The sequence below is a fragment of the Delphinapterus leucas genome, chromosome 1 (assembly GCF_059928025.1).
Source record: "Delphinapterus leucas isolate spDelLeu-1000000601 "Yukka" chromosome 1, BTC_Dleu_Yukka2, whole genome shotgun sequence".
Lineage (NCBI taxonomy): Eukaryota > Metazoa > Chordata > Mammalia > Artiodactyla > Monodontidae > Delphinapterus > Delphinapterus leucas.
In genome coordinates, this window is record NC_143129.1 from 184,616,783 (window position 1) to 184,643,973 (window position 27,191).

Below are 27,191 nucleotides of genomic sequence, written 5' to 3' on the forward strand. Positions count from 1 at the left end.
AAATAAAAGAGAGGGTATCTGAAAAGAGAGTCTTTTTATTTTTATTTTTTGGCTGCACCATGTAGCATGCGGGATCTTCCCCGACCAGGGATCAAACCCATGTCCCCTGCATTGGGAGCATGGATTCTTAACCACTAGACTGCCAGGGAAGTCCAGAGAGAGTCATCTTTTAACTGACTGCTGTTGCCATGGGAAATACTAAGGATGAAATGTGCAAGGATAGTACAGGGAACAGCATGAAATGGGAGAGAAATGGGAAAAAAAAAAAAGCTTATTCAAGAAAGGGAGTAGAGGGAGCTAAGAATTGGAAAGATAGGCTAAAGGCAGAGAATAAAAAGCCTTAAATGCCCACCTGAGAAGTTTGGACTTAATACGTTAAGCAAGTGTGGTTATTAAAGGCCTCCCAGCAGTTTGAAAGTCTGAGAAAATCTGCACTAATAAGATGAATTTGACTCCCATTGCTGACTTCCATCCAGAGAAACCCTCCTGGTGCAGAACAATTCAACTGCAAACAAAATATTCTAAAACATCTTTATAAATACATTGCTGGACTCGCAAAATAGTAAGTGAAATCTTCAGAGACCTGACAAAAGAATAAAACATGACCCCAAATAGGTAAGAAAATGATGAAGTTGGCATCTGCTCTGAGGACATCTGCCAATTCCTGAAGGCCTAGAGCAGAGGTCAGAAAACTATGGCCCAGGGGCTACATCTAGTTTACTTCCTCTTTTTGTAAGTACAGTTTTATTTGAACCCAACCCCACCCATTCATTTATGTATTGTCCATGGCTGCTTTCATGCTATAAGAGCAGGGATGAGTAGATGCCACAGAGACCATATGGTCTGCAAAGCCTAATACGTCTCCTCTCTGGCCCTTTACAAAAAACGTCTGCTGAATCCTGGCCTTGAGTTTTAATGGGTTGAGTTTATGGGATTTGGGAGACAAAGCCAGGCACCTGCATAGGGTGGGATGCCTTATGAAAGACTGAATAAAGTGACACCTTCAATAGATGAATTAGGAAAATGTTTGCCCTGAGGAGGGAGATGGAGGAGATACTTGCTTGTTCATATCTTAGCTGTGGTAGAAAGGAAAATGTTTCCCCTGAGAATTTCTGCCATAAGCCCATCCTCACACAGGTTAGAACCCACATTATCTATGTGGTGACCAAAAAAAACTCTTAGCCAAAACTTCAGTTTATTCAAGTGATCTTGGCTAAGAAGTGCCCCTAGGTGTCCAGCATAAACAAACACCAATCCTTGAATTCCCATAGATAAAGAGCCAAAGAATAAAAGCTTCAAATCAAAAAGCACAAAATGCATGAGGAAACAAGTTACTAAAAGTAAAGCTAAGCAGAAAAAACAAACAGTAAGAGTAGACCCACAAAGACTGTAGATATTGGAATTATTAGATACCAAAAATAAAACATTACGTTTACGATAATTAAAAAAAATAAAAGAAAATATCAGAGAAGGAAAAAGATTATTAAAAATGAACAAGCATATTTGAAATAGAACCAAATACAACATCTAAAAATGACAAATATAATAAATGATATCATAAAGTCAATTAATGTTAAGTAGCAGATACAATGAAAGAGAGTAATAACCGATTGGAAGATAGATTTGAAGAAATTACGCAAAATCCAGCACAGAGAAACAGAAATAGAAAATAAAAAGAGGGCTCCTCTGGTGGTGCAGTGGTTGGGAATCTGCCTGCCAATGCAGGGGACACGGGTTTGATCCCTGGTCTGGGAAGATCCCACATGCTGCAGAGCAACTAAGCTCGTGTGCCACAACTACTGAGCCTGTGCTCTAAAGCTCACAAGCCACAACTGAGCCCATATGCCACAACTACTGAAGCCCACGTGCCTAGAGCCTGCACTCCACAACAAGAGAAGCCACTGCAATGAGAAGCCCACACGCCGCAACGAAGAGCAGCCCACACTTGACGCAACTAGAGAAAGCCCACGCACAGCTATGAAGACACAATGCAGCCAAAAAAAACCCCGCAAAAATCTGACGACTAAGTTTTCATCAATTATGATAATATTAAAATACAATGAAATAATACTTTTAAAGTTCTGAGGAAAAAATTGTCAACATAGAGTTGCATATACATGAAACTATCTTTTGAGAAGGAGGGTGAAAAAAAGACATCTTCAAGCAAACAAAAATTGATAGAGTTTCAACCAATATATCACCCCCTAAGGAACTTTCAAAGGAAGTATATTGTAGAGAGATAGAAAACTAACCTCAAAATAACATCTGAGAGACCAAAAAAGCAAGAAAGAAGAAAAAGAAACTCCCTAAAACAAGACAAATAGGAAGTTCAGAATAATATAGTAAAAATGAATTCTAATCACCAGTAAATGTATCAGCAATCACAATAATTATTAGTAATTAAACTCTCCATTTAGAAGACAAAGGTTTTTTTTTTTTAAATCTATCTCTGTGCTTTTTACAAGACATACATAAAACTTAAGGGAACTCAAAGATTAAAAGAAAATATTGGAAAAAGATTCACCAACATACTAAGTAAAAGAAAGCCAGTATGATTATAGTCATATCAAACAAAACAAACTTGAAAGCAAAACTTATTACTAGAGGTAGAGGTTAATTCCACAGTAACAGAAGGTTCGGTTTACCAGACAGGTTTAACAATCCTAAAGTTGTGTGCACCGAATAACATAGTCTCAAAATATGTAACTAAAAAATCAACAAAACCAATAGGAGAATAGAGAGGAAGGATAGACCAAGAGCAGAGAGAATAAAGAGAGCTCCTATGGTGAGCTATCCAGATTTCCCTTGAGCACTGAAACTCTTACTTCTAGGATTAGTCCTCATACTTCTAGGATTGCAGCCAGAAAATAGCACTTAGCCATCAATTCTCTTTGCAGATTGCCTCAGCTGAAGAAAACTACGTCGCCCAAGGTCACTACTACTCCCAAGGGCAACTCACCTCCAATGACTGGCTGATGAAGATGGAAGGAATACAGGCCCAGCTTCCCTTGCCCGAGTTGGGACAATCTGGCTATAGAGCTTTCCATAGGATCAGCAGAGGTCTGTATCCCAGCTCAACACCTTCTGCCCAAGTCTGCTTCTTCATCCTCTCTTCCCCAGACCCCAAGAGCAAACTCTAAAAAACATCCTGTGTCTCAAAGCCTGCTTCTCAAGGAAGGCAATCTGCAACGAATATCCATGGGAGAAGCACTGATAAGAAATTGAAAATATGGAACTAAAGGTCAGGAAGGAAGATAGGGTTACCATTGGATTTTGAGGAAATTCCTATAGAGGTGATAAAAAAAAAGTTCAGGAATTGAATGAGATGGCTAAATTATAAACAAGTAAAGACAGCTTCAACGGATGCCTAGAGCTAAGCATCCAAGAAAGAGAAGCACAGGCGACTTAGGAGAGGCATCAGAAAGGTGTGATAGTGTAGTGTCATCAAGGTGAAAGGATAGAAAACAGGAAGAAATTTTAAGTTAATGTTAAATGCTTAATTTATAGGTAAGAAAATTGTTGTTGTGGCTACATAATGTGTACTAACAACGCCCGTTTCTCTTTTCTCCTAGTCCATTCTCTACTTTTACTGTAGGAAACTACCACCCCCTCTACTCTTAGCTGATGTGATTTGGATGGCACTGATTCTACCCATGGTTCCAAAGGTGGGCTCATGTTTGGGCTTGGACAGCCAGAGCATTGCATTCCCTGGCCTTCAGTTTGAACTAGTGAGAGTAAGGCTCAAGGGTTTTGTTCAAACCATTAAATGAACTCTTTTTTATTTTTTAATTGGCTGACCCTAGGGTTTGCTGGCAGCCACCATGCCACTGAGGAACCTCAAGATGAAGTCAGTATAAAAGAGGACAAAGCCACAGTGAAATAAAGTCCTAATCGGGTGACATCATTTGAGCACCGGAATACAGCTGTGCATGTAGCTAGACATCCTTAGACTTTTCTGTTACTGAACCACTGAATTCCTGGTTTTTTTTTTTCCTCTTAATCCAATTTGAGTTGGGTTTTCTTTCACTAGCAAAGTAAAAAATTCTAAGTGATAGCATGAGGATATCTATTCCATATTCGATTTTGTAGTCCACTTTTTTCACTAAACATGATAACGGAAGAATTTGGGGTGATTAAAAGTAAATTAACTGCCTAGGTTTGAGTCCACAGTTAGTAGCTGTGCAACCTTGGGCATATTACTTGACCTCAGTCATAAACTGAGGAATAGCATGTACCTTATAGGGTTGTGAAAGTTAAATTAATATGTGCAAAGCCCTAAGAGAGTGCCTAATACTTTGTAAATGGTGTAAAAATGTTAGCTATTATTAATTATTATTTCTAATTACAAAATCTTCATAAGCATCATTTTAATAGATGAATGGATATTTCATACTTAGCCAATTGTCCTACTAACAGGCCAGTTTTTCACTATTGTGAATAACACTGCATTGAACATCTTTGAGCACAAAGCTTACTCTGTATATGATTATTTCCTTAGTTTAGAGTACTAGTGAAAATACCAGTTCAGAGTCTATTTGATTCTCAAAGATTTTTAGGGACATAGAATCTACAGCCTTGCTCCAAAGATACTTCCTTTGCATTTTTTTTTTTTTTTTTCGGTACGCGGGCCTCTCACTGTTGTGGCCTCTCCCGTTGCAGAGCACAGGCTCCGGACATGCAGGCCCAGCGGCTATGGCTCACGGGCCCAGCCTCTCCGCGGCATGTGGGATCTTCCCGGACCGGGGCACGAACCCGTGTCCCCTGCATCGGCAGGCGGACTCTCAACCACTGCGCCACAAGGGAAGCCCTTCCTTTGCATTTTTATACCAATTAATCTATTTGCACTCATCCAAATCTTCCTTCCTGTAATTTAAGCTTAGACCTATGATCAAAAGGAGATATAAAATACAGGCAGACCTTGTTTTACCGCACTTCACTTTATTGCCCTTCGCAGATACTGTGTTTTACACAAATTGAAGGCTTGTGGCAACCCTGCATCAAGCAAGTCTATCGGTGCTATTTTTCCAACAGCATTTTCTCACTTCACTTCTCTGTGTTATATTTTGGTAATTCTCACAATATTTCAAACATTTTCTTTATTATTATATTTGTTACGGTGATCTGTGATTAGTGATCTTTGATAGTATGGTTGCAAAAAGATTACAACTCACTGAAGGCCCTGATGATGGTTAGCATTTTTTAGCAAGAAGGTATTTTTAAAATTTATTTTATTGAGGTATAATTGATTTACAATTTCTATTTACAGCAAAGTGATTCAGTTATACGTATATACATTCTTTTTCATATTCTTTTCCATTATGGTTTATCACAGGGTACTGAATATAGTTCCCTGTGTTATACAGTAGGACCTTGTTGTTTATCCATTCTATATATAATAGTTTGCATCTGCTAACCCCAAACTCCCACTCCATCCCTCTCCCACCCTCCTCCCCCTTGACAACCACAAAGTCTGTTCTCTATGTCTGTGAGTCTGTTTCTGTGTCGTAGATAAGTTTATTGTGTCATATTTTAGATTCCACATATAAGTGATATCATACGGTATTTGTCACAAGAAAGTATTTTTAATGAAGGTATGTACACTGTTTTTACAGACATAATGCTATTGCACACTTAATAGACTACAGTGTAATGTAGACATACTTTTATATGTACTGGGAAACCAAAAATCACGTGACTTGTTTTATTGGGATATTCGCTTTATTGCACTGGTCTGGAACTGAACCTGCAACATCTCTGAGGTCTGCCTGTAAATGAGTCTTTACTAGGATCGTATACTCTAATTAACGAAATGGAATAAATGCTTATAAAGTATTATAGAAATTTTAAAATAGAAACAATCAGAAAGCTCAAGTAAGTGGATATTTTCTGAATTTTACTTTGAAAAAATAGAAACCATCAGAAGAATATAGTAGATTGACAATAAATATTTATTGAGTGAATGTGATGATTACCCTAATGTCCTGAAGTGCCTCCTGATGGATGCATCGTTATAGGATGAATTAATAGGGAGTAGACTTTAGTATATTTCTAAATCGGTGAAAACGAAGTTTTTGTTACAGTTTTCCTCAAACAACCTTCATTAATGATAACACCCTAAAGTTAATTATATAATCACATGTGTTTTACAATGTAAGAAACTGAGCAAAGGAATGGTCACTTGTCTTGATTACACAGTCAAATATGCCTTTTTATTAAAAAAAAAACTGGCCACCTTTAAGATATCAGTGATTCACAATCATTATTTTAAGAAAAGTACAATCTGGAAAAAAGATGACTTTATCCCACAGTCTTAAATTGACTAAGGAAGAGATCAGAAACAACTCAGAAGAAATGACAGTGGCAAATTGAACTGAAGTATCAACCAACATTCACCTAACCTTTATAATAGATTTGAAGTTCACACCCTCTCTTATAAAAAGGTCATTGAACCTAAAGCCCTGAGTTCTACTGGTGCCTCCACTAGAAATCTGTAACTTTTGCAATGTTGTAGACACTGAGGGATTTATTATAAAACACCATGAACCCCAATCTATATTTCCCCAAGCGAGGCCACCAGCCACAGATGCCATTCCTGTCACCCCAAGTGGCTGAAAACCAAGGAGTTGACCAAAAATCTATGCGTTTGTCTCTTTCTCTCTCTTCTTGTTTCCCATCCGCTTCGTAATTACTGCCAAACGTTGGTGCAGCTCTCCATGTCCCAGGGTTAGAAGAACTAATGCCGTAGCCAGAATGATAATTCAGAGCTAAGAAGATAACTTAGCACCCTCAGCCCCAAATTATAAATCTTCTGGTCACATAAGGCCTGTGGCAATAAGAGTGACATCTCAACATGCAAACATTTCACTGTCTACTTTAAACCTTTTCGATAGCACCCTCCGCCTATTTTTAGCACCGAGTCTGAACTTCTTCACATGACGTGACATATACAGTCGAGTAAAATCTGGTCTCTACTTAACCTCTCCAACCTCACCTCTTACCTTCTTGTCATTGAGAGTGAACTTGACCTCCTCAAATGTCAACATTCTGAACATTTTCTGTTTGCCCTGTTCTCCCTTCCTCTTCCCACAGCTGAAGCAACATTCACCTCTCAGTAGAGACCTCACATGGTCCGAAAAAGCTCTCCTGACTCCCCCGGGTCCGGGTGGGTGCCTTTCTTATGATTCCCATAGCACCCTGCCAGCCTCTATCACCTTATGGCTTCCTGGGTGCTTGCTTACAACTCTCACAACTGAAAGTTCTCTGAGGGGAGGGATTGTGTGTCTCTTGGTTACTGATGGGTACCTAGTATGGCCTGGAACATAGGAGTTCAATAAACATTTATTGATGGATGAACGAATAAAAGTATGAAAGAATAAAATTAGAAATACAAAAAGCGGGGTGAGGGAGGGTTGGATTGGGAGTTTGGGACTAGCAGATGCAAACTATTATATATAGAATAAATAAACAACAAAGTCCTATTGTATAGCACAGGAAACTATATTCAATACACTATAATAAACCATAATGGAAAAGAACATGAAAAAGAATATATACATATAACTGAATCACTTTGCTGTACACCAGGAATTAACACAATACCGTAAGTCAACTATACTTCAATTTAAAAAAAGGAGAAGAAATACCGAGAGGTGTTGGCATTCATTCAGTTCTTACAGCATCTAGTCACTGGGTATATCCCATTACCTTTGCATTCCAGAGAAAATGGTAAAGCTGTTCATATTAAAAAGTTCTGTAGGGACTTGTAGTTTATGGACAAACCAAACTTATTTTTTTCTAAAGGAAACATGCCTATGGATGTTGATAAGTATGGGCTTACAAGTAAATGTTCCTAGACTTATGACCACTTGTTATCTTCCCTTCAGAGTCACTAGGAAGATTCTCCCTGCCTGTAGATTATCTCTCCAAGAAAGGCTGATGCCTGAAATTTCATTATGACAGATCCCTTTCTTCGGCTTAAGGTTTTATAGCCTCTTAAGTGGAAATACTGCAAAGAAAGTAAAACATTTTATCTTATGAATCATTTATGCTCCTGGAATTTAACAAAACAACCTCCTGGATAAATTAAATCATGTATACTAATAAGCAATAGAGAATTTTGGAATCTTAGACTGAAAGGTGTTCAAAAACTCAAAGAATATATAACAGGTAATTCCGTGGCGATCCAGGGGTTAGGACTCCATGCTTTCACTTCTGTGGGCCCCAAGTTCAATCCCTAGTCAGGGAACTAAGATCCTACAAGCCGTACCGCTTGGTCAAAAAAAAAAAAAAAAAAGAAAAAGAATACATAACAACACTAACAATGAGAATAACAATTGATTTAAAAAACAGCTAACATTTATTGAATCCTGATTGGAGCCAGGTTGTGATCTAAATACTTTTATGTACACAATATCATTTATCTACCCTATGGAGTAGGACGTACTGTTACCCCCAGCTCACTAGGTGTCGAGAGGTTAGGAGCGTGCCTGAGTCATACAGCTAGCGATAGAACGGGATTCAGACCCAGATCCTCGGAATGCAGACCCTACGCTCTTCATCCCTACACCACTTTCCTTCTTCTTCTTTTATCCGGAAGAAAAGAAAATATCTGCTACCAAGGGACCAATTTGGTAGAATGACACCAAGTTATTTTAGAACTAAATCCAAAGAAAGAAGCATCTCTGTTTTCTTGTTTTAATATAACAATTTAACTTTCCATATATGTTGTGTTTGCTGAACTATTCGCTTGTGTCTATGTAAACATACCTCATCTGTGTCAATGGCAATGAAGGAGTGAAATATATTTCTGAAATCTCTTAATGAAGAGTTGACATTAATATTTTTAATTAATTAATTAATTTGACAAGGGACTAGAGCACACCCTACTGGCCAGCTAGTGGGAAATACAGCATTTACTCGGAAGAAAATGTCATGTTAAAATCTGAAGATAAAAATCAGATTAGTGTTTCAAAGAAATTTGAAAAGATTGTCTCGTAAACATCTATATATTAAATTAGTGTATCTATAGGACACTAAAAATTTTCTAAAGGTTATACGTTCTAGAAATGGGATAAAACTAGAAATATATTAACAGCCAATAGCATCAAATGTTGGTTAAGGGAGCATTAAGTAAATGAAAAAGTGGCTCAGTTAAAAACAAACTATACAAATAGCCCTCCAGAACTCATACTAAGCAAAATCAGGTGAGCCCTGGCCCTAACACTTAAACTAGTAGATGGATAAGTTAAAACCAGCCTCTTCAGTCTTTTCCCGGCCTGAGCATACTCCATGTATTTTTTTCTTTCTTTTCTGTTTTCTGTTGTTTATTTTTTTTAGGGGAAAAGCTAAGAAGGGGGAGTAATATCCCTAATTAATATCCCTGGGGAAAATGGAAGTTGTAAAGAAATCTTTTTCTGTGCAACTTTTCAAATGGCTGCTAAATTTGAAAGCTCCATGGAGACTTTGATTTGATGAGGCAATTCCCATGGGTGAATCTCGGCTCATATCAGTGGGAGAGTTTAAAGTAATCCACAAAGTTTATTGGAAATACTGTGTAAATATGTGTGTGTGTGTGTGTGTGTGTGTGTGTGTACGCCCAGATGTCTCCAAAACATAAAGTGACAACTAAACAAATGATCTTGGTGAAATGCAATTCTTCCATTCTCATGTATTTTTTTATTGCACACATCTATAAATTGGTTATTTTAAAAGTGCATAACTACATATACTGTGAATAGAAAAGGCTCTAGGACTAAGAGAGTAATGCAGAAAGTGTCTCACTTTAAAATATGTCTCTATAAACAGAGCCCAAACACAAAAACATCTATAATCAAGATGAATAAACACCAAGTTGCGATCCTCTTCTACAGTATTCACATAATATCCAAATAGAAATTTGGAAGTGTCATAAGGCCCTGTCCAGCACAAGTGTGCTTACACATGACTTGCAGGGATACTGGGGGAGGACAGAAAGAAACAATGTCCTTAGGGAAGCAGAGACTGTGATCCTAAGGTTTCTGAGCCAGAACCTCCCCCTGTTCTCGCTCCAAGTACAGCCTCTTACTCTGAAAGAAGGGCAAGTGCAAAGTGACAATCCGGGTCAATGTGAAGTAAGTCTAACATTTTAAGTGTTACATTTAGGGTTTTTTAATATTAAATAACAATCAGCCAATATAAATTCCTTGGGAGGTGGCCTCAAAATTAGATGAATTGGGGAGATGTAAAAAAAAACATTGTCTGACTTTAACTTTCTTCCTTACTGGAGATCATTTAAAACATGCTAGATTCAGTACAAAGAGGGTATTTTTTCCCTAAACCTCTAGACTAGTGTTCTAACCTGTTAAAAGTCATGCAATGATCATTTGATAAACACAAAATGCTCATCTGAAGTTGCTTAGCATTTTCCTTTTAAACTGTTCCGCAACTACTCCACAATATTATTGACATGTCAGTGTTATTACAAACTATCATTAATAGAGTCTTAGATAAAAGATATGTGGGGTATAAGTGTTCCCATGTAATTCATCCACAGCTGAGAAAGCCACATTGTATGAGTATTATTGTAAGCAAAATTCAGTAAGCCATCAGCTCTAACTGGTTTTTCCCCCAAAATGAATACATCAAGATGTTTATTTTCCAGGGCTGGGGGGTGGGGGGGGCGGAAATTTAGGAGTTTGGGATTAAAATATACACACTAGTGTATATAAAATAGATAACCAACAAGGACCTACTGTAGAGCACAGGGAACTACACTCAATAACTTGTAACAAGCCATAATGGAAGAGAACAGAAAAAGAATATATATATTCATATAGATATGTATAACTCAATCACTTAGCTGCCCACCTGAAATTGATACATCATAAATCAACTATATGTCAATAAAATTTTTTAAGATGTTTACTTTGCAAGTTTTAAATAGATCAGAAGAAAAAATCAGATTCATCAAGAATGACTCACGTGATTTTGTGATTTTTTTTTTTGATAATTTACCGAAACATTAGCCCATCATACAGCTCTCAACCCTATACTGAGTATCCTGTTGATCTTCTTTCTCTAAAGAAGGGGTGTGTTTGATGGTTGCTCTGGTGATTATCACTGTTTAATGAATAGGAGAATGTAAAACATGCCAATAAGGCCAAAGCACAAATTACAGCTGTATTGTGGTTACTTGAAATCGTGCAACCAGGGTGCCTTTTGGATGAAACTTGAGCTTGGCTAGGTCCCCATTCAGTAAATGCTGGACTGTGAGGTCTGAAAAGATGTTCTCTGGCAAGTTCTCAGGCTGATCCTTTTTTTTTATACTGATAGTGTATGGGTAAGCCGTAAACATAAATGAAACCAAAATGGGGAAAAAAAAAATCTGGATAGATTGTCTGTGAATAAAAAACCTAGTTAATTTGGTAAGAAAATTAGCGATTAGTTGTGACTAATTTTCATCATCCTAAAATACTACTACATGAATGGCAGTAAGTAAGAAAAGTTAACAGAAAGATGGAATAACTGAATTCTTAAGTAGCAGAGCAATGAAAATGACCCAAGAAGCCCTGTAGTCCAGAAGGAGCCCATCAGAATGAGGGATAGAGCTCTCTCTGCTAAATGTTTGTTTATCTTGCAAATAAAAGAGAGTTTTGTTTTGTTTTGTTTTTAGTTTGGGTTCCTAAGGCCTTGAATTCAAAATTAAGCCTTTGAATTAAATTTAAAAGAATGTAAGTAAATAATAGGGGAGAAAAGGCAAATCACTTCATGGAGTGTAAAGTTAATAGTTAACCTGATAATGAGGTCGGAATCTCATTCCATATGTTAAACTACCCCAATTAGGTAGTGCTAAATGTCTAACTATTGGGCATTACTGCTGAAATGCAAGAAGGGCCTCTGAGGAGACCAAAGAGGTCAGCAAGAGGTCTCTGGCCTCTGCTCAATAGAGTACCATTCAGGGGATTTCTTCTAGTTAAAACTGGAGGGTTTCTGTCTGTTTGCTTTTTTTCTTACTTTAGTTACTCTTGGTTTGTTATCATTTGTATTATTTATTTTACGGTTAAACTATAAGCCTAAGTTGCATCACCGGCGCCTCGAGAAACCTCCTCCTGCCGGCTTGCTGGTGTTTTGTCCTTGGGCATCAGTGGCTGCCCTGATGCCAAGAGATGTTGAGGTCTGCCTGGGTCTATTAAGAAAACACGAGGTTGGGAAGTCAAGCGGACGCCGTGTTGGGGTGACGGGGGGCTTCTGGAAGCCCGTGGGCGGCCCTATCCGGGTCAACTGCCACCAGGGCCTGGCCTCCGTTGGCAAACCTGTGGTCAAAGGTGAGGTTGCCGGGCACTCTGCCAGGAAAGGCCCTCACCAATGTGACCTCGCTGCCCCTCGCTGTCTCACACGGTCCCACTCTGCCCTACGCTGCCCCTCAAGGTTCCGATGCCCCACTCTGTCCTTCCTTGTCTTCAGCTGTCCTTGATGTCCCACACTGTCCCACCCTGTCCCGCGCTGTCCCTCCCACGCCGCGGCCCGCGGGCCTCGTGGTGAGCGCGTGGCTGCAAACTGCAGACGCGCCCCCCCCCCTCAGGCCGGCCCAGCAGAAGCTCCGCTTGCCTCCCCCCGGTGCCCTCAGCCCACCCACGCGGCGGCGGCCCGTGGACAGGGGAAGACAAAACCCTCCCTGGGGCTGGAAACGGTGGAAACCCCGCGCGAGGCGCGGTGCCGCCTTTGGGTCGGGCAGGAACAGCGGCCGAGGCCGGGCGGCCCGCACAATTCAGAGGAAGATTCCCGGGAGGGGGTTCTCGGAGCTGGGCAGCGGCCACCCGGATCCGGCAGAGGGGAGGCGCCCAGACCGCGGCGGCCCAGAAACACGGCCCTCGGGAGACAAAGTCTGCGTCCCAGCGGGGCCGCGCGACACGGGCGGACCCCACGCGAGCGCCTGCGGACCCCACGCGAGCGCCTCCGCCGCGATATCGCCCCTTTAAGCGGCTCGCGCCCGGAATTGGCTGCGCGGGGGAGGTGGGGCGGCGAGCGGCGACGTCACGGCCCCGCCCACTCGCTATATAGTGAGGCGGCGACGGCGGCCGAGTGCGAGTGGGAAACGCTAGTGGGAGCGGGTGGCCGGCGAGCGGCGAGGCGCCTGCGCGGTGTCCGGGCCCCTGAGCCCGCGGCGCTGAGACAGCCGGGACGGACATGCGCGGGAGGGCGCCGTGGGGCAGCCGCGGCTTCGCAGGGGTAAGGCGCCTGCGGGCGGGGGGGGCCGGCGCCGCGTCCCTCAGGGCTCCGGGCGGCTCACTACGCGGGGCGGGTCCCCGGGGCGCGGAGAGGGTCGCCCGGCGCAGAGTCTCCAGGGACGGAGGGAGGGGCCGGCCCGGGGCGCCGGGGCGCCGGGGACGCAGCTCCGGGAGCGGCGAGCCGGGGTCCTGCGTCCGCGGGCTGGCGGCGGCCTCGGGGTCTTTCCTCCTCCCGCTGGGGGCTGCGCTAGTCTGGTCCGCACCGCGCGCCCGCAAGCTCTGTCCTGGGAGCTGCGGGGGGCCGGGATCGGCGCCGGTTCTGACCCGCGGTTCTTCTGCCTAGTTTCGGCGACGACGGTCATCCCCAGTCGGTGTTCTTAATTCATCCGAGCAGCCCCGCGCCCTCCCCCCCACTCCTCCCAGGAACGTGATTCTTTGCTGTGAAGGTCCTAAATGCTGCCTCAGATGGAAGGAACTGTAGAATTCTGTGTTCGAAACGACAACACTTATTGGCCAGTTCTTGTGTGTGTACGTGTGTGTTTATATGTATATCATAGTCTTATACAAATTAGATGACTCCTTTACCAGGATTGATACTGGATTGGTGCTTGCGAAGTCTATATTAAGATTTCGTCATTGCTCGAAAGAAACCAGTGTCTTACCTGATAAAAAAATATGCGTAGAGTGTTAGTCATAAACGTAAGTGCAGTCAGAATAGAGACTGTAGCTTTAAAAGAGATGTGTTGGTGACTTTAGGTGCACCTGCAACACAGGTAGGGCAGGACTGGTTTCTAGGCAACTGTCGGGGGTGAAGAAAGGTGAGGTTAAATGCCTTTCCCCCCCCCTTCTGGAGAACAAGTGTTCTACAAAGTTTCAGGCTTTTATAAATCTGTTAAGAATGCAACGGGGATACGTTTGTTCAGGAGACTGAAGCATCTAAATAAGTTCACCATATCTAGTTTTGCCTTCTTTTTTTAACTGCATTTCTTTCTTTTTCTTTTTTTTAAAATCCTTACTGGAATTATATAGTTGTAAGTGAAGTTTTCCTTAAACAAAGGCATTTTGGTACTCATTTCAGAAAATGACCAAATTTTGCTAAGACCAAAATAAAAGAAGTCGGTTCCTTGTTAACAGGCCGACTATGATTGTTTATCAGTATGTTATCAATCAAGCTTTTTTCCAGGTATTAGCAAATTTGAAGAGAAATACATATGGGTTTTAGCATGGAGTTCAGACACTGTTCATCATTGCCTTCACTTCATACAGAGGTTTCCTTTTCAGCTGTGTGTTCTTGTGGACACTCACTGGTAGGTGGGAGAGGTCTGGGAGTAATAATTTATAACCTAACAGATGTTAGACTGTAAACTCCTTAAGGGTAGGAACCCTGCCTTGCACAACTTCTGTCTTATGCAGCTTTGCACATAGTTGATGACTGATAAATAATTGCAGGAAAGCATATTTTACATTTTAAAGCTCAGCAGGATAGGACCAGTCGCTGATAAAAAGTTCGGGAAGCAAATCTGTTGTTGTTGTTTTTTAATGGCCGTTATGAAATGTCTGAATTATTCATATTTTGGGCAGATAGGGAAAACCACTGTCGTGATGCACTGGGTTTCCTACTTTCCGTTCACAGTCGATTCTAGTTGCTCTTTCTGTGAGATTTAATTATACTGTAGACTTGAGTTTTTGTGTGAAAATAACTGCTGCTCTCCAGAGGAGCCAGATAATATTTCCTTTCTGCTAATAGTAATGGTAGCTTTTAAAAGCAAGTCACCTGGGGCTTCCCTGGTGGTCCAGTGGATAAGACTCCGCACTCCCAACGCAGGGGGCCCGGGTTCTATCCCTGGTCAGGGAACTAGATCCCGCGTGCATGCTGCAACTAAGAAGCCCGCATGTTGCAACTAAAGATCCCACGTGCCGCAGCTAAGAGCTGGCACAGCCAAAAAAAAATCAAGTCACCTAAATTACAGGTGCAATCTAACATGCTTGAAACTGACCTGAATGTATACATACCGTGAGGTTGCTTTCAAAAGGTGACCAGAGGAGGGGAAAGGTGGTGCCAGGGGTAATTCCAGGAATTGGAATGTCACAGACTCCCGCCACGGAGGGAGTCTGCTCTTAAGCTAAATGCATTTGAGTGGGTACCTCATCATCAGGATTTCTGTAGCATCCTTTGGTGCTGGTGTTTGGCCATGCGTTATAAAAGCTGATCGGGATAACTCACCAGGTAAACGAAATCCAGTTGTGGCATTCTGGCATTATTCGCACAGTATAAACATGCTTTGTAAAGATAGGTAAAACTGGTGAGTTTTGGGGTTCTGAACATACGTTACTAGCTTAAATACAGAAGTTCGTTTTAAGGTAGGGGGAAGTTAATGTGGGATTCAGATTTCAGAAAAGGAAAAAGGATTCTGCGATTTGGAGTCCTCGTTGATACTTGAATCCAATTCTTTATACCATAAAATTGGGCAGTATTACCGAAAGGCCATTGAATATACTTTTTAAATGTGGGGCTCTGGCTACACGACGTAGCCTTTTTCAACTCCAAAGTGCCGTGATTCAACAAAAGATTACAGTTTAACAGAGGAAACAGTAGGAAGGTCAGGATGAGAAGACATTGTCCAAAAGCTCTTGTTAAAGACCCCCAGAATATGAAACTCGATGAGTCACAGATTGGGATTTGAAAATACTGTTCCTCTCTGCGCGGAATGCTCTTCTCCTGACTCTTCTCATGGCTGCCTTTTGTTTCATCGTTTAGATTCAAATTTGAAAAGTCACCTGAGAGAAGCCTTCCCTAGCCACCTGTGTGAACAGGTTCTTCTGCCTCCTTGCCCTCTCCTGTTCTCCGCTCATTCCCTTGGAAGTGACCACAGTATGGAATAGTGCGCTTACCTCTTACCTCTCTCCTCGCTAGACTGAACCTTAGTCAGCACCACCTAGCGTCGTATGTAGTCCAGAATAAGCATCCGATAACTATTTGTGAAAATAATGCAGCCCTGCCCTCTAAAAACCAGTGAGCCAAATGCACGAGCTGAGTTCAGTCTTTTCTGCGCAGCTGACCAGCGCTTGGGTCCTGTCCTTTGTGTCAGTTTCTCCGTCTGTAACCAGGAATGTCAGGAGGAGAAACGTGGCTGTCGCCTGAAATGAAGACACTCTAGAAAGGAGAGGTGGTGAAAGTGTAGTGGGGAACATGCTAGATTACAGGGCAGAAGAGCCGCGATGGCCCTTTGCCAACAGGAAGATGCTTAACCTCACTTCATTTCCTCCTCTGCAAAATGGCGACTATAATCCCTGCCTCCTCTTACAGGGATGCCTTGGGGATCAAGTGAGATAACATGTTAGAAAGTGTTTTGTCATCTGTGGACCGCTTTCCAAATACAAGATATTTTATCATTAAATTCTGGATTTTACAATAGAGCCTGATTATCACGCCCCACAGGGATCCATGCTGGGAGTGGATTAAAAGGAGGCCCCTTGGGTATATGTAGGGACTCCTTTTTACGGGTGGAGACAGACCCGCGTATGTCAAATACCATCTTGTAACGGGTTATATGATGGTGGGGCATCCACGTGTCACTGAAGGTTGATGGTTTCAAAGAACTGTTTGAAGTGGTCACAGAGTATCAGACTGATAACCCACCCTTTCCAGAGGACACATAGGACAGACCTGCAAGTAATAACTTGTACAGGAGAAGTTGAGGGAGTTGAAGTATAATAGGAACTTTCATAGGCTAAAGGTTGCCCAAGAAAAAACTATTACCAGGCAGCGAAGCCCCAGGACAGTCTGTCTGAGCCACCCTGAAACCTTGAGCATCGTAGTGGGTCAGATCTTCCCCCGGTTTAATTAAGAGCTTGGAGAGCCGTGTGGTGTGTGGGAAGAGCCTGGCTCAAGTCTGGGCCCCAAGTTCCTTAGCTCTGTGCTTCCGGTTCCTCTGCTGTAAATGAGGGTGGTAATAGGCACCCACCTCCCAGGGTTGTGGAGAGGATTAAATTAGTTAATACACGTAAAGCACTTGGAACAATGCCTGTCAGATAAGTGTCCAGCGAACTAGTTATTATCCTTTCTGGGTTTCTGTTCACTGTAACAATCTCGAATTACCCATTGGGTGACTTAAACGCTCATTAATTAAATTTGAAGTTTTAGACTCGCTTCCTATCATTAGACTATTGTGCTCATTGTCGTTAAAATTTGAATAGAAATCACGTATCTTTCACAATTAGAAATCGACCGTGTGTATGTCTAAAAGGAATAATGTTTTTCCATCCAGTGTGTCTTTGTGTTCAGCTGATGCTAGCGCTGTGTAGGAAAAGGACAAAGGACAAAAGAATCCATTCCTGCTGTGGGGCGTTTCTGCTCTGTCACCAAAGCCGTGTAGGAGACTGAGGGAATCCAGAGGCTGTCGGTGACCATGGTAGTGGAGGAATACGTTTTCTGTTGGCTTGCCATTTCTTAAAATACTTAGCTGGAGAATATTCTGAATTATTTCAGAGCTTAGGTCACCTAGCTTTGACCGCAACAGTGTGAAGATCAAACATTTTCCTGGTTGCCGTGGTTTTTCCCACCTACAAATGGGCCATCATGGGCCAGGTGCAGGGCTGCAGGAGGACAAAACGTCCATCCCCACCACACTGGGCCACATGCATATCTTCACTGAAACCACTGAGTTTAGTTACGTGTTACTAACTTCAGATAACACACTTTTAAGTCATCTGGGCATTTAACGCAGCGGCTGTGGATGCTTCCACAGTAGCGGGGCACTCCCCTACCTTGCTGCCCCTCCTCCCTTCCCCCAGATCATGCCTATTAAAGTGAAATCCGAGAAAAACCCTGAATTAGGGCCTGTGATTTTTGAAGAATCTTCTGCTTTTAGTAAATCAGCTCAGGCCACTCAACACTATAGCGATCATAAACACTGAATGTGTTAGGTGAATGTCAAATAAGTTTTCTCCTTTTATTAACGGAAATTAAAATCCTGTAAAAGAGCTAAACTGAGCGTTCAGTGCAGATCGCTTGGCCACCAGTGCTTTAGACACTAATCACAGTAGAAATAGTGAGGTGTGGTTTTGTTTTCTTTGCTTTTTCATTTTCCCGAAGGTGATTATTTTAGGCATCTTCAAAATGAAAGATGAGTTGGTTTACTTGGGGAGGGTCTAAAATCATGGTATTTGTCATGGTCTTAAGTCAGTTTCTTTTCACAAATTTTGGCTGTGAATATAGTTACCTTGTATCTCCCTGGGTATGGAAATAGGTAGGTAGGTAATTGTTATATGCAGCTGAGAAGACCATTTATCACCCTGAATAAACAGAAATCAGGTTCTTAAACCAGATTGAAAGAAGGAAATTACATCACGCTTTTAAATAAGGAAGCACTGGGCAGAACTGGTTGAGTTGTGTGACAAAAATGTGCCCCTCCCCCTCTCATGGATTGCCTCTGATATTTATTAATGAGATCTGTGGCCAGGTAAGCCTATCTAGGTTATTGTCTCAAGGTAGCCTGGTTTTTAAAGAATAGTCTCAAAGAGGCTATCCTCAAGCAAAAGGCATGTGGTTTCACCTATTTGATAAAGAATGTGCAATGTGCTTTCGGGTGTAACCCTTTTTTTTTTTTTTTTTTAAAGGAAAATGACCTTAAATTTAGCAGCAAAAACACAGGAGGTGCGTTACCATCCAGAAGAGAGGAGAAGGTGAAGTTCAGTGTTTCTAGAAAGCATCCCCTGATTGCTTTAAGTAGACATTTAGTAACAGATGCCAGTTGGGAAAGTTACATTGTTAACCATTTAAGCTTCTAATTTTTTACCCAGTCTCAAACTGTCCACTTTGGATTTTGGAAATGAATTTAATGAAAATTCCTTGCTGGCTACCTGTCCTAGACTTGTTCTGTTATAATTGGGCAATGTCAGCAAATGTTAAGTTTATCCCTTATAACACACCTGTGTTTTTCCCCTTCTTCACTGGTTTGTATTATAAATTACATAAATCTTTCATGTAATTCCTTTTTTAAAAATGAGATGAATATTTTCTCAAAATCCACTTACTAAGTATGTGTCAGAAATGAATGAGGTCAGGATCTGTTGGGGCGGTGGGAGTGCTGTCCTAGAAAGTTAGGCTGATAGAAGGGGACCAGGGGCACAGAATAACCCGAGCCCTGGACACCCTCCTCTGGCTTCTCCCAAGGGAACGGGTTCATGGAGAGGGTGGCCCTGAAGCCTAAATTGATTCCTAACAGCGATTTGGGGAAAGGAGAAGCAAGAGCTTGAGAAAGGTAGATGGGGGCCTCGTTGTGAAGGCCTTCAATGCCAGACCGAGCAGCTTGCACTGAGCAGCCCTTGAAGACTTTGACGAGGTTGGAGCAGTGGGAGATGAGGAACAGCGATCTGGTGTGCAGGGTGGGTGGGGACTTTCAGACCCGAGGCAGATCTGGACGGAAGGAAGATAGGTTTGAGAAACAGCGTAGAAATAAGCTGTGGACCTTGGCGATTGAAGGTACATCTGCTGTAACTCAGGGTAAAATGGTGCCTTTCGGAGACGTGTGATCTGCTTAGACTGTGAACTGGTTTGGGAAGGGGGAGGGGATGTGCAGTGGGTGACAGGAGGCTTTTGGTTAGTAAAGTTGGAGATGCCAGGGGACCATCCGACTGGAAAGGTAATCACCAGACAATAGGAAATGCAAAGTGGAGGCTTGCGCCTGGGCTGGACTCGGTTTCGGGAAGCTGTCAGTGTAGAGTTGAAGCCCTAGAGGGGGACGAGAACTCCAGGCAGCGCCGGGTTGTAAGGAGAGAAAGTAAAGGGACAGCCTCAAGAAACAAATGGCTTTAGGGGTTTTGTTTTGTTTTCCTTGAATTAAAAAAAAAAAAAGTGATGTTAACAGGAAAAAGTAGTTCACACCTGGGATGGGTATTTAACAGCATTTTTGACACAAAGGCTAAAAATTAGTTCATGTATTTTAGAAAAGTTACTATGCCCAAGGTTATTGAGACCCTGGTCTATATACCAGGCTGAGTGGATTCACATTAGCCTTCGTATTGTTTGCATTTCATCACACAATGCCATCTTGGACTTATAGGTCCTGGTTTTCCCACGTAGGTATCTTTTTGCAGCCGTTTTCCTAATGAATTGTAAGGTAGAGCTAGTTTTACAGTTATAAGGGAACAAACTTCGAAACACGGCAGCATCAGTTAAATTTCACTTGAGCGCCGTGTTTCTTTTTGACTCGAGGTTGACCAAATTGATTGACTTTTTTTTTTTTTTTACAGAGGAGTATACATATTGAATACTTCCAGAGTTTTGAAAGAGGCATAAAAGAATTCCAGGTGGTTGAGTTTACAACCTGAGGAACACACTTTAAAAGTTTGCTTCCAGACCCCCTGCAGGTTCCCTTTTTTGAGTCTACAGTTGGGAGTTATTTTCCAGAAGGAGCACACAGTGACACTGCCCTGGGAGCTCCCCGTGCGAGCCAGTGGGAAGTTTGGACAGTTTCATAACATGGCCCATTCACAATTCCCCATTGAAATGTAGAGGCAGGTCACCTTCGATGAATGCACAAAGACACTATTGTGGTCACAAGCGAGCTGCCTCAGTGAACACAATTCTTTTTATACTAAAAAAAAAAAAAAATTTTTTTTTTCTTAAGAAAGCTAACAAGGAGGTGATGGAAACAATGACCGAAAAATAACTTTTTCTAGAACGTGTACATAATGTTAAGGGACCACTGAAATGGAAGTCCAGAATTCCGAGGTCATTTCAGCAGAGGCGATGGTTACACAATCACCCTGTTGAAAGCGAAGATTTAGATGGCATTCGGAGGCCGACCCACAGTAATTACTGGTAGTTCTTGCTGGCCTGCAGACAGGTGAGGGCTGGGCCTTCGCCATCCCCTGCAGCACTTTCCTGTAATCTGGATGGGCGATCTTCAAACGTGTGCTTTCAAACCAGTCAGATACCATATTCTTCTTCCTATCTGGCCTTTCAGTTTTCTATCGCCACAGATACTGTCCCTGTCGTCCTGCCAGTGCTTGCAGATTGCTCAGAAACAGCCCCCTAGACCACCAGGCAGGGACAGAGAGGGTGTGTCTAGCAATTTTTTGCTAAAGATTTTATCTTAAATTTTTCTTAGAGCTTAACTGCATTCAGGGGAAGTAAAAACACATTTGCTTTGTTCCTGATCTTAAAAACCAACCCTCAGAAACAACAAAAAAAGACCTCCCAATAACTTAGATTTCTGAAATGATGGGTTTTTCCCCCCCTCTTCTTAATCACCTATCTTTAGAGACCGATGAAAGAAAGATAACGCTTGACTATTAGAAATAATATTTTAAACCTGTTGAAATCTCTGCCTAGTATATGAAAACAGCTGACTTCGGGAGAGTAAAAAGCTGAGAAGGGCTGATCGGACCCCGTCCTCCTTTGTCACTGAAGCATTAACTGTCTGCATTCCTTTTTACGTGAAAAAAAATGAATCATAAACATTTGCAGAGTATTTTTTTAGACCCTTAGCTTTAAAAAAACAAAAAATAAACCCTATGCCTTACATATTGTATACATTCAGTTGATGCTGACAATACTAATAGATGGCGTTGTACAAACGTTCACTTACTGAGCACCTGCTAACGTTCAGGTGGTGATAATTAATGATTGGGGCGCAGCCTCTTTCCTGAGCTCACAGTCTTGTCGGGGGTGACGGATTTGACCCTGAAACAAAACTCTGACCTGTGTGCCCCTCCCCCAGCACAGCACCCATCTCACTCGTCTTGTGTCACCCACAGTCCTCAGCACGGCACCCAGCTCTCGGTTTGTGCGAAAATACGTGCCAAGAGGATGAGAAAGCGTTAGAAAGTGTATGTACACGTCGCACAAGGGGTCAATGTGACACGGAGACTTGACAAGTGACGTGCTCACCTTATTCTAAGCAAACATGCGTATCTGAAGACAGGGCAGACGTGGATGCTAATAACGAATACACCGCGGTAATGAATACGGAAAATGGGGACTGGGGACTCCAGACACGTCTGACGAGGGGGCGGAGGGGTCTGAAGGTGAGGAACTTCTGGGTTAAGAAAACTGTAATCCATGCCTCGCAGCTAGGCAGGACAGACATAAATTACTAGGCACTTCACAGGGGAGAATGTGGAGAATGCAGTCTTCAGTTTGCCTTTAAAAGGGAGGATGCTATCCAGGTCTCTGCCGAAGCCAGTCACCGTGCAGAACTTGATTTCCACGGGAGAATGGAAATGAGTATCTTCATATGTAACGAGTTCTTTTTTCTCGCAAAAGTAGTAACTGGAGAATTTGTCTTCCCGGGGCCCACCCCGAAATACAGAATCCAAGTAAATGCTGGGCTTGTGGGGTTGGTTATCAGGGGCCGAGTGTAGACTCTCCTGCTTCATCAAAGCGTTGGGTCTTAGAGAATATTAGTGTTGCAGATTGGGACCCAGTAATTTCTGAAATTACTTGTGTAGCTCGGGGGTCGGGGTGGGATGAGCTCCACTCTCAACACAACCACACACTGGAAGGTCCGTGTGTGTGCTCTGGCGGGTGAGGCCGCTGTGTTGTGCAGCTGTTAGCGCGCAGGACCTCTGCCTCGGCTGGCGACGGTCTGTTTCCCATTGGCTGAAAGCATCTCACATCCTGGATTAGTACATACCCCCGCCCCCCAAAAAAGACTTATAATGTCTACATTTACGTACCCTCGTGAAAAGTAAGAGCTAGGTAACATAAAAATGGAAGAACTGGGCTTCCCTGGTGGCGCAGTGGTTGAGAGTCCGCCTGCCGATGCAGGGGACACGGGTTCGTGCCCCGGTGCGGGAAGATCCCGCATGCCGCGGAGCGGCTGGGCCCGTGAGCCATGGCCACTGAGCCTGCGTGTCCGGAGCCTGTGCTCCGCAACGGGATAGGCCACAGCAGTGAGAGGCCCGCGTACCGCAAAAAAAAAAAAAAAAAAATGGAAGAACTGAGTGGAAGTCGGTCGTGGAACGTTTCTATTCCACAGCCCCCGAAATTCTCTCACCGTGGCGAGTTGCGCGTGTTTCGGGATTGTTCCCTTTACTCTCTCCTCTGTATCCCCTCTAGGAAATGAAAGCCACTGGCTGACCACACATCCCTCCCTGGGCTTCACGAGTTTTAAGACTTCCCAGAATAAGGCACAATGTCCATGGCCGGAGTCGCTGCTCAGGAGATCAGAGTCCCGTTAAAAACCGGGTTTCTGCACGATGGCCAAGCCCTGGGGAGCCTGAAGGCCTGCTGGGGGGGCCGCGGCGAGTTTGAGAAGTAAGTGCAGGACGTGGGGCCGCTGGAGCCTGAGTGTGTGACGTCCGAGTGAGGGCGGGGACGCGATTGCTGCCTGTTTGTCACCAAGGTATCTGTCCTTTCCTTTCAGCGGCTTTTTGAACATCGACCCCATAACCATGGCCTACAGTCTGAACTCGACGGCGGAGCACCTAACATCCATAGGTATGTGTCCTGAAAGCCCAAGCGCCCCTGGCACTGGGGAAGGAGGGTGGTGGCAGCCCCTCGCGTGAGCTTGGCCTCCAGCGTTATTTTCTAAATGAGGGAACGACCTGAGCTGTTTCCCACAGGAGCCGGTCCCCTATTGGCGACAGATTCTGAAGCTAAGCGTGTTCTTAGCCGCCTTTGCACCTCAGCCTGAGTCACTGGGACTCCCCGTGGGGGTGTGAGCTTCTAAAGGCGTCCCAGCGATGAGACATAATAACTTTCAGGAACCCCAGACAGGATCTCTCTTCTTCCTGACGAGCCTCTAATGCCTGTTTGAAAGTGACAAAGCGGTATAAGTGTTGACAAAAACTTAGAAGAGTGTGTGTATGTTAGTCCTTCTAACGTGAACCTGGTGTTCCTTAGATTTTTGCCAAGGGCTGCTTGTCCCATCGCAGGCGAGTCTCTGGCTCGCGGTATCGCAAGGGGCCTGGTGAGGCTCTGTCCTATCTCAGGGCCGCCCTGAGTGTGCTGTGTGGTCCACCTCTCAAAGGGCCAGGTTGGTGCAGGCTGGCACTCGCGTAAGTTACATGCTGCTGGCCTTCTGTGGATTCTGCACACGTCACAGAACCTGTCTGGGGCGTGTGGGCATGCGCCGCGCACACGTCCAAGGCAGATAGAAGAGGTCATTTGTTCTTTGAACCAGATCAGGTGCGTTCCCCACCTCCGGACCCTAATTACGCCCGTGGTGCTTGCCTGGGTGTGCTCGGCGTTCCAGCGGCTGGGTGTTTGGCCAGGAGCGACCCGGCAGAAGGTGGCAGGAGCGCGGGCAGCTGAGGGCGAGCGTGGTCGATCTTGGGTAACCTCTCGGGTTCCTTCCAGGGCGCGCTTCCAGGTCTGCTCCGATGAACGGCAGCCACTTTCCGGAGCACGGCCCCTCCACCAAGTCTCGACTGCCCCCTCTCATCATCCCCCCAAGTGAAGGCTGGGGGCAGCAGGAGGAGGGTCGGGTGGCGTGTGGATTGACGAAGCTGGCAGTGAACGGGGTCTGTGCCTCCACGCCCCCGCTCACCCCCATCAAGACGCCCCCCTCCCTCTTCCCTGGCGTGGCTCCCTGCGAGCGGGGCTCTAGGCCCCTGCCACCACTGCCCATCTCCGAGGACCTCTCCCTGGACGAGACGGACTGCGAGGTCGAGTTCCTGACCAGCTCGGACACGGACTTCCTTCTAGAAGACTGCACGATCTCCGAGTTCAGACCCGACGGCCCTGGCAGGCGCAGCTTCCGAGGGTGTGGACAGATCAACTATGCGTATTTCGATACCCCGGCCGTCTCGGCCGCGGATCTCAGCCAGGCGCACGACCAGGCTGCTGAGGGGACGAGTGCCAACCCCCCTCTGTCCCAGGCCCACCGGAGACTGAGGAGGTCTCACTCAGGCCCCGCAGGGTCCTTTAACAAGCCAGCCATCAGGATCTCCAGCTACGTGCATAGGGCTTCTCCCAACTCCGATGACGACAAGCCCGAGGTGCCCCCCCGGGTCCCCATCCCTCCCCGGCCGGCCAAGCCGGACTACAGAAGGTGGTCGGCCGAAGTCACTTCCAGCACCTACAGCGACGAGGACAGGCCCCCCAAAGTCCCGCCGAGAGAACCCTTGTCCCGGAGTAACTCCCGCACCCCGAGCCCCAAAAGTCTCCCGTCTTACCTCAACGGGGTCATGCCCCCCACGCAGAGCTTTGCCCCCGACCCCAAGTATGTGAGCAGCAAAGCCCTGCAGAGACAGCACAGCGAGGGGGCCGCCGGTAAGGTCCCCTGCATCCTGCCCATCATTGAAAACGGGAAGAAAGTGAGCTCAACGCATTATTACCTGCTCCCTGAGAGGCCGCCCTACCTGGACAAATACGAAAAGTTTTTTAGGGAAGCAGAAGAGACACACACGAGCACCCCCATCCAGCCCCTCCCTGCCGACGGTGGTGTCTTTTCGGCCCCAGAAAAGCTGGACTCGAAACCAAGAGTGGATCTGGCAGGCCACGTGAAGCGCAGACATTTCTCCTACGTGGTTTCCCCTTAGACCCTGGGTCCTGGCTCAGCAGAGGTGCCGCAGCAGCCAGCGGTTCTCCTGCAGTTCTCCAGCCTGATGGCGGTTCACAGGAAGACGGGGCAGGTCGCAGGGTCAGAGAGTCGAACTGTCTGTCTTAAAGAGAAGGGTTTAGAGGGTCGTGAGGTGCTGCCATGCTGAGCATCCCTGACCGTGTTAGTGGTGGAGAAAAGTCTGCTCAAGTCTGTGATTTAAAGATGTGATGCGGGAAGGAAGGATGGGGACATTTCTGTACGTACTCACGTTATGCACCCGTACCTACACTTGTGGTAAAATCGTAGATCCTAGTTGCAAGTTAACCAAGTAGTTGCTATCTTAGAGTAATATATATTTAGAATAATAAAAACTAAAGCTGGAGGATGGCTCCTGATAGACTGAAAATTGAGCACATGGAAGAGAATACAGAATACGGTATTGTTTAGATCAAAATCATTAAAAAAAAAACAAAACAACTATTTCTGCTTACTAAGTTTGAGGATTTCTGGCTCTGAGGCCTGTTCTGTTTTGTCTCATTCATCTTTGCAAGCAGTTTTTCCATGGAGGGCAGGGCATTCGTTCTTTCCGTGATTTAACCTGCCTCGTTCAAGTCATCCCAAGACCTAAATCCTTTAGGTCTTGCTTTCTGGTCTGTTGAGGGGAGGGATGGCCACATATTTGGTACCGTATTCTCACCTGTCCGTGTCTCACATCTTGAAAAATGGGAAGGTAACAGAATTAGTCAATCATTTTTCCTTACCATTCCTGCTGTATTCTACCCCCCATCCCCACCCCACCCCGAAACACAGGGCGCTCGGGCGGAAAGCAAATTAAACTCTTCACCAGTGTTGAGGATGTCAGTTGAAGCAATAATGAAACAGCAATGCGGTTGAGAGGATCTGTGTGGGGACGTGTGTCTTTTTGTTTTGTTTGTTTCTTGTTTTTTTGTCTTGGGTTTTTTCCCTCCCCTTTTTTAGACTGTATAAATAAACGAATACAACACAAGCTGGCCTTGTGTTGCTGGTTCCTCTTCAGTATTTCCTGGGGATTGTTTGCTTTTTAAGTAAAACACTTCTGACCAACAGCCCAGTATGTCTTAAGAGCAGAGGTCACCTCAGCACCTGCTTTGGAAACTCTCACAGTCGGCTGCTCCGCTCGGAGAGCTCACGTTCCCATTTTCACAAGCTTCGCTGTATTTATCTTGTGTAGAGCCGCACAAAGGAGATGGTGCTCAGTAACAGAAGTACCTTACTGCGATGTTCTTCATATTAAACAAGCTGTTTACAGTTTAAACTGCTGAGTGATGTTATTTGAGTTATTTAAAGCTTATATTTTAGTATGAACTAAATGAAGGTTAAAACATGCTTTAGAAAAATGCACTGATTTCTGCATTTATGTGTACAGTATTGGACAAAGGATTTTATTCATTTTTGTTGCATTATTTTGAATATTGTCTTTTCATTTTAATAAAGTTATAATACTTATTTATGA

At 44.1% G+C, this 27,191-nt stretch overlaps 1 protein-coding gene and 1 pseudogene across 5 annotated transcripts; one reads left to right on the top strand and one right to left on the bottom strand.

The window, feature by feature from the left end:
• LOC149750839 (uncharacterized) lies at positions 1-15,456 on the bottom strand (annotated as a pseudogene).
• ERRFI1 (ERBB receptor feedback inhibitor 1) lies at positions 13,046-27,191 on the top strand. Of its 5 annotated transcripts, none has more exons than XM_089901858.1 (5): positions 13,046-13,206; positions 13,549-13,729; positions 23,272-23,469; positions 23,558-23,652; positions 24,514-27,191. In XM_089901858.1, exons 3-5 carry the CDS (start codon positions 23,348-23,350, stop codon positions 25,695-25,697), a joined length of 1,401 nt encoding a protein of 466 aa, XP_089757984.1. In that variant the 5' UTR covers positions 13,046-13,206; positions 13,549-13,729; positions 23,272-23,347; the 3' UTR covers positions 25,698-27,191. The 5 variants fall into 5 exon arrangements, with proteins under 5 accessions (XP_089757984.1, XP_089757982.1, XP_089757986.1 ...); XM_089901856.1 differs by having other exon boundaries at positions 13,047-13,206; positions 13,549-13,733; XM_089901860.1 differs by having other exon boundaries at positions 13,047-13,206; positions 13,549-13,733; positions 23,579-23,652.

Coding starts and splice junctions, on each gene's coding strand:
- ERRFI1 (XM_089901858.1), top strand. CDS start 23,348: ATGTCCATGGCCGGAGTCGCTGCTCAGGAGATCAGAGTCCCGTTAAAA. Junction 23,470..23,557: donor GGCCGCGGCGAGTTTGAGAA/GTAAGTGCAGGA, acceptor TTTGTCACCAAG/GTATCTGTCCTTTCCTTTCA. Junction 23,653..24,513: donor GGAGCACCTAACATCCATAG/GTATGTGTCCTG, acceptor GGTTCCTTCCAG/GGCGCGCTTCCAGGTCTGCT.